Consider the following 12,428-nt stretch of genomic DNA (forward strand, 5'->3'; position numbering starts at 1 on the left):
GAAAACAATCTCCCTAAACAAATCAGTAGGGAGGCCTGGCGTGCTGCGATTCATGGGGTCGCAAAGAGTCAGACACTACTGAGCAACTGAACTGAACTGAACTGAACTGAAACAATCCAGGGTCGTAAACTTAGTCTCCATGATTACTACTTGAAAACAGATGCCTCTAGTATATATTGTTTCATTTAACTTTTAAATTTAGTGTATAGACAAAAGAAAGCTAGTTATAAAATCCATTATCTAAGCAATTCTTTAAAGTTTTGATTATATTTAGTACTTTGAACTGACCAAAGTTATCTCTGTCACCAAGAATGTGAGGTCACTCAAATACTTTTCATTATTCCCAGTCACTTAGACAAACGAGTTTGTTGTTAAAACCCAAGACTCCTAATAATTCATAGAATGAACAGTCTCCATCCCCTAAGCAAATACCAATTACTATACACCATAAAGCCACTGGTGATTAGACAGGCCCCACAAAGCTTTTGAAAACTGAAGCCTGGACATGCAATCTCTAAAACATCCACCTGGGCATGAACAAACACCATTACCATCTATAGAGGAGACAGACAAGTCATACGCTCAAAAACTCTATTTCCATTTCTATTCCATTTGCAATGCTAGCATTTGTTAAAATAGTTTGTTTACTTCTGACATATGCACAAAAATATGGCTAGTTACTGAACCAAGTAATATGAGATTTTTTTCTATCCAACACAATTTTGAAAATGCAAAATACTTTCATTATAAAATGATCACAGGCAATATGCAGAATATTAAACAACTTTAGGAACATTATATGAAACTGTGTACAATGAAAGGTTTGGCCCTTTTTTTTCCTACTTTAGCTACAAGGTGGTGGTGTACCCTAAGCCAGATAAGGTGTTAAGATTACTTTACACATTACTCTTGGGAACACCATCATAATCTGGGTGTGGTTACACAAGCAGCTCATGTGCATTAAACTCATCTCCTGCTAACAAATCTGGATCGTCTACACAGAGCAATCTCTCTCTCTCAGTTTCAGAGAATACATACTTGAGTCTTGAATTATTCCAAAGTATTCTCCAGCTACTGGTACTGTATCTCTTCAGCCACCTCGCCTCATCCCTCCTCCATCTCACTATTTGGGCCATATTTTATTGTCATGGAAGTGATTCTATGGCTCAAGAAGCTGAATAAATTGTAACAAGATGTCTCCTACAGTTTCAGACCCTTGGATCCAAACGTCAGTGTCTTACTGAAAGAAACCATTTAATTAGTATTACCAGTAGAATTAATATTCTTTTCTGGGGCTTCCCTGGTGGCTCAGATGGTAAAGCGTCTGCCTGCAATGTGGGAGACCCGGGTTCGATTCCTGGGTCAGGAAGATCCCCTGGGGAAGGAAATGGCAATCCACTCCAGCACTCTTGCCTGGAAAATCCCATGGACGGAGGAGCCTGACAGGCTACAGTCCATGGGGTTGCAAAGAGTTGGACACGACTGAGCGACTTCACTTTCACTTTCTGTTAGTTCATAAAGTCAAGATATTACTAAATCCTTTCTTCTGTCACAGTATTGCCCCCAAAGGGGTCATTCAGTGTCAACAATCTTTGCTATGTATGTTCTTGATGAAAGTCAGTATCTGATCAACTTCAGACTACTACTCCCAGAGTCTGGTAAATCTGAGTTACTCTTACATCAGTGGTATAACCAACAGAATAACCATTGCAAGACTATAAAAGAGTGCTGAGGGGAAGTCAAGATGAAAATAGCACAGAGGACCTGAGATGAAGCCCAGCGCGTCCTTACACCACGAAGGGTGGCGTGTGAGAGACATCACACAGCCAACCACGCTTCCCATGACGACGGGAGAGCCTCTGACAGGACGCCACCACTCTGAGCAAGCACAGACTGCCTGGTAAACTTGGCTGAGGGATAAACAACAAGATTCTAGACCTACAGGTTACTGAGTTCCACAAAAAATGAGGATGTGTGGGAGTTTTTTTCAATCTTTTACTTTTCATAATACAAAGATACAGCAAAAATGAAACCAGTACATCTTCTGTGCTCTTAAGAATAAAGAATTAGTACAAACTTCAATGGAAAAAGCTTTTAAAAAGATTAGAATGAAGCAGGAAAGTAATTGCCACCAAAGGTGATATACTAACTTTTTATCATGAAGATGAAAACAGTACATAAAAAATGGAATTGAATCATTAAGTTCAAAGGCTATTTTAAAATAAATCACATTAAAAGAACTGTGAAGGTTTTGAACTTAAACAACAAAAAATAATTCCTGTTCATTAGGTACTTCTAAAGTTACCCAGTACACCCATAGGCTATACACACGAAAGCTAATTATTTCAATTAATGCTGCTGTGCGACTTAAACATTTAAACAGGCTAATGTATATGTATCTTAATCCTGGGAAGGAATTACAAAAGATTTTCTACCAAGATTAATGTAATGGGACTTTCTGTTGGGCCACTCTTCAGGGGTCCTGGAGTAGAGATGGGCTGTGACTGCTCCAATTTCATGGCTTAACAATGAGGGAAAATCGCTTTCTTTCTTTTCCTTCACTGACACTAATCACATGGTCTCCAGCTCCCCCGTCTTGGCTCGTCTCCAGAGGTCTCTACAATGGGCTTTCTAAACACTGTTCCATGCGGTGGTTTTTTATGCTATCACCAAATTTCACTTCTTCATTCTTCACATCTACAGTAAAATGACATAGCACTGTGTGAGCTTTTCATCTGTCCACTTACTCCCAGCCCACCACGTGCCTGGTGGTATCAGAGGATCAGGAAGAAAACCAGCATACAGCCCTGCCTGCTGAGTTCCTATTCCAGGCAGGGAGAAGGGCAGTATGAGAAATGAGCAGTACATCAGTGACCAGAAAGTGCTGTGCAAACAAGGGGAAGGAGAAAAGAAGTGCCAGGGGGGAGGCAGGCCTGGCAGCACTGGCCGCGAGGCTTACTGCGGGAAGGTCTATGGGGAAGGGGCCTGGCAGGTAAAGAGCTGAGAGGCAGAGGCAGGGGCCGCAAGGCGCCTACAGGAGCCGGGGGCAGCCGGGAGCCCACGAGTGAGGGAGGGCTGACCCTCAGTGCTCTCCCGCCTCTCAGGCCGAGGATGGGCGCAGGGAGCCGACGGGGATCTGCACCGGCTCAGCCAGTGGTGACTGGCCGTCGCTCAGACCAGGGAGGCCACGGGGCGAGGGGGTAAAGCGTGGTCAGATGCTGGAGAGGCTTTGAAGCCAGAGGCAAAAACTTCGCGAAGGAACCCACACAGGAATGAAGAGCCGCCAAGGAATTTGCCTGGGCACCTGAAGATTGGGTCTGCCACCTGCAGGGACAGCTCCGTGTGAACAGAGGCCTACTGAGCTGATTTTGGACGAGATGTGTTCAGGATGCCAACTGGACAGCCCAGTGGAGTGCGCACTAGACCCCCGGCTCCTCAGAGCTGGGGGCCAGCAGCCACGGCGCCGGAGGGCTGGTCCGGGAGGGCGGCAAACAGAGGCGCGCCAGGACCGAGGCACGCGGTGGCCCACGTGAGGTGGGGGGCCGGGGAAGACCCAGCAACGCAGGCTGAGCAGCAGCAGTCCGTCAAGCTGGAGGGCAAGGAGCGTGTCGAGAACAGGAAACTGAGCGGAGTGGCGGCATCCCCGGGAGAAAGGAGAGCCGGGATGAGGGCTGTGGGTCATGGCCAGCACGGCGCCAGCGCTTCGGTAGCCACAGAGGCGGAAATGAGCCCACAGCATATATAAACTGGTTGTAACATGGCATTAACGTACCGCCCTGGCTCAAAACTCACACACCTGTGCTTTGACCTCTAACTAGAGGGAAGGAGCTTTCTGAGAGACTGTTCCAAAGTTGTAATCCTCAATCAGGCTCGACTAACATTTTCCACTTCTTTCTTCGATCGACGGATTGTTTCTGTGGACACTCCCTTTCCTTACTCCTTTACTTGTTCTCTCATTCTGTTGAGAAAAACCACGGTGCTTCCCCACACCGACGGAAGGGAGCCAGCTGCTTCTGTGAGAGAGGCGGCAGCCAGCCGAGCTCTGCAGCCGGGAGAAGGGACGCGGCCCGCTGCACCGGGGAGGGCCAGCCGCAGCCTCGGCCCAGCGGCGGGGCGGCCAGACACAGCACGCGCAGGCAAACCCAGGCGAGGGGCGAGCGTTCTGACACAAGAGCTTCTGCTTTCTTGGCAAAACAGGAAGAAAAGTATCAGCTGAGAGTGACAGCGAAGGAGGTCTGAGAGAAGAGAAGACGTGAGCAGTCGTCTAGAGACTGGTCAGACAGCAGAGAAAGGTCAGGCGGCCACAGTAGGCGGTGAACGGCCATGCGGGAAGAGGACGCGCAGAGTGGGCTGGACTGAGGCCGCAGTCTCGCCAGGCGTGAGCACAACACGGGGAGTGCGAAGGGGCCTGAGAGCGCACACGGGGCACTGGCTGTGACGACAGCCTGGCACCAGTGTGACTGTGGTGAAGCCTGGGGACGAGGGGGATGCGGGGGCAAGCGGCGGTGGCGAGAGGTTACGAGGGTGAACACACGGTATGTGTGAAAAGTCTCAGCACTGAGTGGCTGCAGGAAGTGAGTTGGAGAAGTCAGAGCTGGGCGGCAGGTGCTGAGGTCACGCCAGCACCTGAATGCGTGCACACGACGAGGCCCGTGCTCGCATGGCGGCAGTAAGCAGCTCCAAGAGAGGGCTCCAGGGGCTTCCCAGAGGACTAGCCGGCACGGCGGAGAGAGCACTTGTGAAAGAGCAGACAGCGCGAGTCCTCCAGCAGGGAGCAGGCAGAGCCTGGGAGGGGAGGGTGGCTGGAGAGAGGAGACGCGCTCAGTCAGGTCAGGGTCTGCAGACACGGATTCAGCGTCTGACACAGCAAGGGCAGCCCAGGCAGGCTCCAGGAGGAGCGCCAGAGGGCGGGCGGCAAGCAGGACCCCACTGGGGGCTGCTGGGGAGCTGAGACTTCAGGACACAGGGAAGGCCGAGCGCTGCGGGCCTGCCACCGGTCCGGGCTCTGCCCCAGAGCTGGCGCAGGGTGTCCCAGGGGAGGGGACAGTGGGAACCGGGGGCAGAAACGGCCTCAAGGAAACGTGCAGACCAGCGCCTGAGACCACAGGTCAGCCCCGGGCTCCTCGGCCGGAAGGGAAAGAGGCCAAGGGCAAAAGGCACCGTCACTCCCGCCCTCTCCAGTGCGGGTCTGCACAGGCTCCCTTCCACTCCAGAGACACACACACCACCTTCCTCCAGTTCCCGTCAGGTCCTTCAGCCCTGGACGCAGCCTTCACGCAGTCTCACCACATCCCTTCCTCTTCTTCAGTTAACTAGCCCACGATCTCAAGACTCGGGTTCTAAATTCACCTGCACGATGTCTGGTGCTTAGAAAAAGAAGAGTGGTGAAAAGAGGGGAGAGAGTGGGGCAGGCTGGTAGCAGGACGGCTTCTCTGTAATAGTGTGCCAGTTAGCTTTACTTTGTTACTGTCTTTTAAAAAATAACACTATTAACAACACAAAACCTCTAGCACCATCAAGTGTCAAGGAGGAGCAGTGGAGAAGTCACAGGCAGGCAGTGCATCCCAAAGCTGTGCTGATAACTTAAACGCCAGCATGGAAACCGAGCTCAGGTGTATAATGACTACCACAACAAGTCATCATATCTTCCAGAACAAAACAGTGTTATTCCCACAATTAAGTCCCTTTTGACATCAAGTATCATGTTTTATCAGGTAACCACAAAGCTGGGATCAGAACAAACCATGCAGATGTCCCCAAGCTACACACGATGCCCGTCACAGCCCACGAGCACCAAGAAAGCACAGCCAGCGTGCCCTCAGCAAACACCACCACAAGTTCTGGGCTGGATCACCACTGTAAGCTGTAGCTTTTAAAATCTTTTACTCTATCCCGAAATTCTTTTTAATAGCGCAGACTAAAAACTTAAACTTCAATATTTAAAAATAATTTAAAATATACGATAACTATTACAACAAAATCTATGTGACAGAGCACTCTATTAAACCATGGGATGACTGCCATCACTAACCTCCTAGTAGTGAATATGTGTTCAGTCACGTCTGACTCTACAGCCCTTTGGACTGTCACCCACCAGGCTCCTCTGTCCACGGGATTTTTCAGGCAAGAATACTGGAGTGGGTTGCCATTTCCTCCTCCAGGGGATCTTCCCAACCCAAGGATCAAACCCACACCTCCTGCGTCTCCTGCATTGCAGGCAGATTCTTTACCCACTGAACCATTGGGAAAGCCCTACTAACCTCCTATGATCTATATTTTCTTAAATAGCAAATTACAAAATAGGGTTTTGTTCCATCTTGGCTTTTCTTCCCTCTGCACAACTGACAAATATACTTACTGAAGCTCATAATTCTTCATCTGTATTAATCAAAATGTCCATTTTGCTTCAGAACCCTCTATATTCCACCTTCAACAGTCCAGAGCGCTAACCAGCAGCAAAGAGCAAAGCGACAGCTGTATCCCAACATGTCCCAACACACAGTCTCCCTGGAAAGACCCTTAATGACCACCAACAGTCAGAAGCAGCACATCACCTCCCAAAACGGCAGAAAATAAAAGCGCACTTAGCACTGGCAATCACATCATCCTTTTTTTTTTTTTAAGTCTTTACTGAATTTGTTACAATATTGCTTGTTTTACCTTTTGGGTTTTTGCCTGCAAGGCACCTGCAATCTTAGTTCCCCGACCAGGGATCGAACCTGCGTCCCCTGCATCGGAAGGCAAAGGACTGCCAGGAAGTTGCAGATCATATTATTCTTAATCCCCTGCAAGCTATACCATTACTGTGTTAGCTGGGATGTTTTGTATATTTTGGCTTTGCCTCATTGTATACTACCTCAAACTCCTGGCAAGTGTTTTCCTCTTCAATTTCTTTAGCTATAATGGAGCCACTTTTTATTTGAGGAGCTAAGGATCTAGAGAAATTCTGGAGAGACTTTTTTTCTCCACTGTTGAAGGACAAAATGAGAAAAGCCTACATTTTGGGGTTTCTTTTGATTAGCCTTATTTCAAATTCTTTAATTCACAGAGCTCTGTATATTACCCTTCCTAGATCTGAGCCTCCTGATCTGTAAGACAGAAGTAGTATGTATATAAGCTGAGACATAACCCCACACCGCAGGGGGCAGCTAGACATGGATTCTGAACGATCCAGGCAGATTTAGTATACAATGGTGTGATTACCTAAATAAGACAAGTTCATTACAATATTAACTATTTTAATGAAATATTAGAAAGCTGACAGTATGGATTAAAGTTATAATTCTTAAGTTAAATAGGTTTAAATGTTAAAATAGCTTTAATAAAGTTAGAAGAATAAAAGATACATGTAGTTTCAGTCTAAAAGCTATCCGTATCAAAGTATATAATTATTACCGATAAGAATTCTCTAGAATAGATACAATCCGAAATTCTTTGATCTAGGAATAATGTCTAATATCAACATTTTGGGGCTGATGATTTAAATTCACTATCTGTAACTGAAGAAAGTAGGTATCTTTCTTCCCATTTCTCAATACTGTGTAGTTAAAGTAACCTTCCATTTTATACCTACTCTTGAATTATGGTTGTAAAATATAGTTAGCTATTTTAATAATCTGATCTCGGTGGTAGGTTTTCACCATTTAGAAGAAAACTGCGTAGGAGAAAAGACTGCAGGGTGAAAATCATTTGAGTAAAATAAAAAATTTTACTATGTCATTTCTCTGTTAAACTGTCATTACTCTTTTCTTTACTGGTTCATCATTTGAAGCCAAAAATGATCAGTAATGAAAATTTAAAATTTAAAGTCTCTGACAGGCTTATGTGGTTATCAGTTGGTAATGAACAGTATCCCTAAATGAGGACAGAGTTCCTGAGTACAACAATCTAATTTGGCCCCTTCTTATAGAATAAACACTGCTTTCTACCACACATTAGAGATTTCAACAGGAGAGACACAAGGAAGGGATGTTACGGCTGCTAAGACAAACCTGCAACACGCCAGTAAGTCCTGACACGAGTGGTGCGTGAGGATCTGGTGGAGGACAGACACGCCTAGTGGCCAGTGTCCGGGCGCTGAACAGACCCTGCCAGATCACAGCGACTTTCAGTGGAGGGGGGCCTGGCCCAGCGCCGCTGCTCCTCAGCACACGGGCCTCACCCAGGCAGTGCACGTGCTCCTCTGCGTCTCAGCCTCGGGCACCAGCACAAGGGCCTGAGGGGCTTGTCTTTCTCCCCTCAATTATCCGTCTTTTTAGAATTAACTAATGTTGTATTCTGGTCTAAATATGCAATAAATATAACAAATACATACCACTGAGTCGTCTCTGGAGTGCTTCTTCCTCTAGGGTAATGATATAAATTTGCTCATCCAGGTCTTCAAGAATCTAAATGTAAAGACCACACTATTGAATAATACATTACAAAAGCAGTGTTTATGAGAATATTTAGGCTACTTGGCCTATAATTTAGACAACCATTCAAATTAATAGGAATCTAAAATAAAAATGCTCAAACTATTCTATTTGCAAATCAAGTAAAAAGTCTTAGTACAGAGCTAAGCGAACTGAAAGCTGATTCTCACAAAATCTACATACATCTAAATTGGGGTTGTTTCAGTTTAAAGAATGAAAGAACTCTGCAACTCTCTCAAAGGCACACAAATGCAAGCACTCTAAACATCCAAAGCTGAATCAGTAATCTCTTTGTGCCCAAGCCAGTTCTCTGGAGCTGGAAGGAGCAGATCACCCAGTCCAATAATGGTCCAATAATCTACTAATACATTAACCTGCATGATGTGTAGAACAAGAAATCCATAAATGAAATCACTACCATTCATACTTTCCATTTACATCATCTTTATATACTAAAAGATGTCCACAAATATCAAACACTGGGATTATGAAAATTACCCCACAGATCGAACCCTACCGAGTGCTGACCACACACACTCACTACCAGAGCATACAACATTAGTAAAATCAACCACCAGAAAAACCCACTAATCAACAGCCAATTTATATGGGATAGTCTCTGCACTGTCTTCATTACTGATAAAACCTAAAAGCTTTATTATCACAGGCGGGAAATTTATTATCACTTTGGCCACCTGATGAAAACAACTGACTCCTGAGAAAAGGCCCTGATGCTGGGAAAGATTGGAGGCAGGAGAAGGGGACGACAGAGGATGAGATGGTTGGATGGCATCACGGACTCGATGGACATGAGTTTGGGTAAACTCTGGGAGTTGGTGATGGACAGGGAAGCCTGGTGTCCTGCAGTCCATGGGGTCGCAAGGAGTCGGACACGACTGAACTGAACTCATCACAGCTGGCCTCCTTGAGCCAATGTTAAGTATCTTCCTAGCTCTGGGAAAACTCCAAAAGAAGCCCAGAGCTGTTATTAATGTTGTGTCCTTCAACCCCAAACTACTTATTTCTCAGCAAAACAATAAATTGTGAGTTGATGGACAAACAAAATGCTGGAAATCCTATATATTAATACATATATCCTTTCAGAACCCTGATGAGGCATTTTCAGAAAAAGGAATTTCAATCATGCAATCCCTATCAAGTATCAAAGCAATCCAATAATTCCCAGTATTTGAACAAATTTATGGCCTAGAGCTGAAAACAAAATAAAATAATTAAATAAGAATATATAGTAAGAAACAAGTAATTATAAGAGATGGCCATCTTGTGAGCCCAGGAGGAATGGGAAGAAAGGGGTGGCCCTCCCGCAGCAGCCGAGACCCCGACACTCCAGTCTCTGGAGGAAGAAGGGTCCATGGAAGCCCCAGGGGGAGCCCTTAAACAGGGCTGAGTCATCCAAGGCAGATTTCCCGCTGTGAGGAGAGCATGGGCCACACCTCTGTGGGCCGCAAAACAAAGTTCCTTTTCCATCAAGGTTCTCACCACTTTCTACTGTTTGGACCACAATAGACACCTTCCACTTTTCTCAAGGTCTAACACATACAGAGGGGCCCTCCCTGGTGGCTCACCCAAAAAGAATCTGCTTGCCAAACAGAAGACCTGGGTTCAATCTGGGCTGGGAAGATCCCTTGGAGAAGGAAATGGCAACCCACTCCGGTAATCTTAGCGGGAAAATCCTGTGGACAGAGGAGCCTGGTGGGCTACAGTCCACGGGGTCACAAATGAGTCAGAAATGACTGAGCAACTAAAGGACAATAACAATAACAAGAACAAGAACACGAAAGGATTTCTTCCAGCTGTGCAGCTGCCCACTGATGATGCCACCACGGGGACGTGCTGGTGCGAGTGACACAGATGAAGCCCAGAGAAGCACAGATGTCTGCGTGAGGGCTGGCATGCTTCATCCCGTCATTCCACAGCAACCCTGTGAAAAACAGACTCTTTTCACCCCACCCTGTAATACGCCACCAAACTAAGGTCTGGCAAAGGAAAGTTATCTGCCTTCAAAGCCTGTGCTCTTAGCCAGTCTGGGCTGATGGGGACCTAAATATGGATCGGACTTAGTCCTTGACCTCAAACAGCTTATATTCTATGTTCAGGATAGACATGAAAAAAAAATTATAGAATTGAAATCAAAGGCATAAATGAAGCTAAAATAAAATGTTACAGAAGTTCGGAGGAAGAAAGATTCCCAGCTTCTATCTGGGAAGAAAAAAGTCTTCACAAATGTTTTTGATGGTAGTAGCATAGTACCTGGTAGCTTCATTTACCAAAAGGAGAAAAGGCATTCCGATCAGAGCAAATGACAAGCAGAACACCCAGGTGGGGAGGTACAAAGTACACTCAGCAACAGAAGGGCTCGAACTCTCGTTCTTAAAGTAGAACAAGCGGCGGCCCAGAGTCCCGGCTCCGAGAAGAGCCGCTGGGTTCAAGCCCTGCCCCATCCTCTTAGATCTGTGATCTTGTATAAGCTAACTGATCTCCCTAACTGCAGATAATTCAAGCATAAAATAAGAACACCATCACCAAACTTATGGGCTTATCATCAGGATTAAATGAAGTTATGAAAAATGAAATTAAATGAAGTACTCAGTGCACACATACAGCAAATACTTAATTACTAAATAAATAACATTATGAGATGTTAGGAATAAGTCTGAAGATGTTATTAATAACTGACAAGTTTGGGAGAAAATAAGCTTGGGGAGGGGAGATAAATAAGTAGTTTGATTCTTTATCTGTTGGGTTTTCAACTCCATGGGGTATTCAATTATAGCATTTAAAATATACTGTAGTTTATATTCATTATCTTTTTCTCACTAGAAATAGACATTTAGAAGTGAGGTGGAAGTGGCAGAATGCTCAGGAAACCAGAGCAGAGCACCATTAACCCAAGGATAGAACTTGAAACATTTGCCTATTTTAGGGGGCAGAAAGTAGAAACGGAGAGAGAGATCAAAAAAACAAAACAAAACATCCAGAGAATTAGGAAGAAACTAAATGAATACCATGTCACAAAACCTCTTTAAGAGGAAAGCAAATTTCAAGATTTAATAGCATATGTATTATATTTGAGTGTGTGCACATTTACATAACAGGTAAAAAAAATCCATTATTTTAAAAAATATGAAGATTGCCATTAAAAAAAAAACTTTCAAAATTAAGCAAACATTTCCTAAAAGAATGTCTACTATGATATTCTCTGCTTCTTTCCCTTGATGAATCACCCTGACAGGGAAGAAAACATATAATCATGATAATTTAATAAGTACAACTAGTGAAATACAGACAAAGGGGAATATGGAAATGCAATGCGAGAAGCTTCACTGTCGTGGCTGAGAGGAGTGAGGCAGGGCTCGGAGCTGGTGTCAGAGCCGGGGCTCCAGGGTGCTGCCAGGGGGCCGGAGCAGGCAGCAGGCAGTGGCGAGGGAAAGGCCCTCGCCGGGCCTGGGAAAGGGGAGAACCCAGCATGCTCGGCACAGCTCGCCAGCCGGGAGGCTGACCGGAGTCACAGACACCCGGGAGGCCACGGCGGGAGGGGCGCTCCAGGAAAACCTAGGGCGGACAGGTGTGAAGGCCTTCTTACATGTGCACAGTTCAGACTGGAATATGCAGGCAATGAAAATAACGGGAGTGACAAGCTCTCTAGATACAGTAAGAATTATTTTCATATTGTTAAATACTTGACAAAATAGCTAGAAGCCAAAGTATGAGTGTGTGTGTCCAGTCGCTTCAGTCATATCCAACTCTTTGTGACCCCATGGACTGTAGCTCACCAGGCTCCTCTGTCCATGGGATTTTACTGACAAAAATACTGGAGTGGGTTGCCATTCCCTCCTCCAGGGGGCCTTCCCAACCCAGGGATCAAACTTGCATCTCCTGTGTCTCCTGCAATGCAGGCAGATTCTTGACCACTGAGCCACTGGGGAAGCCCAGAAGCCAAAGCAACTTAGGAACAAATCATCAAAACTACTATCAACTGAAAATTATTTTAAA

General features: G+C 45.6%; 1 protein-coding gene across 8 annotated transcripts in view; it reads right to left on the reverse strand.

Moving 5' to 3' along the window:
* Positions 1-12,428, reverse strand: part of LMBR1 (limb development membrane protein 1) — a 132,922-nt gene that overhangs the window by 43,907 nt on the left and 76,587 nt on the right. For all 8 annotated transcript variants that reach the window (XM_024990682.2, XM_059885581.1, XM_059885582.1 and 5 more), the window contains one exon: positions 8,315-8,387. In XM_024990682.2, the coding sequence (XP_024846450.1) occupies positions 8,315-8,387 (73 nt within the window). The remainder of the gene's footprint in view (positions 1-8,314; positions 8,388-12,428) is intronic.

The sequence above is a fragment of the Bos taurus genome, chromosome 4 (genome assembly GCF_002263795.3).
Source record: "Bos taurus isolate L1 Dominette 01449 registration number 42190680 breed Hereford chromosome 4, ARS-UCD2.0, whole genome shotgun sequence".
Classification (NCBI taxonomy): domain Eukaryota; kingdom Metazoa; phylum Chordata; class Mammalia; order Artiodactyla; family Bovidae; genus Bos; species Bos taurus.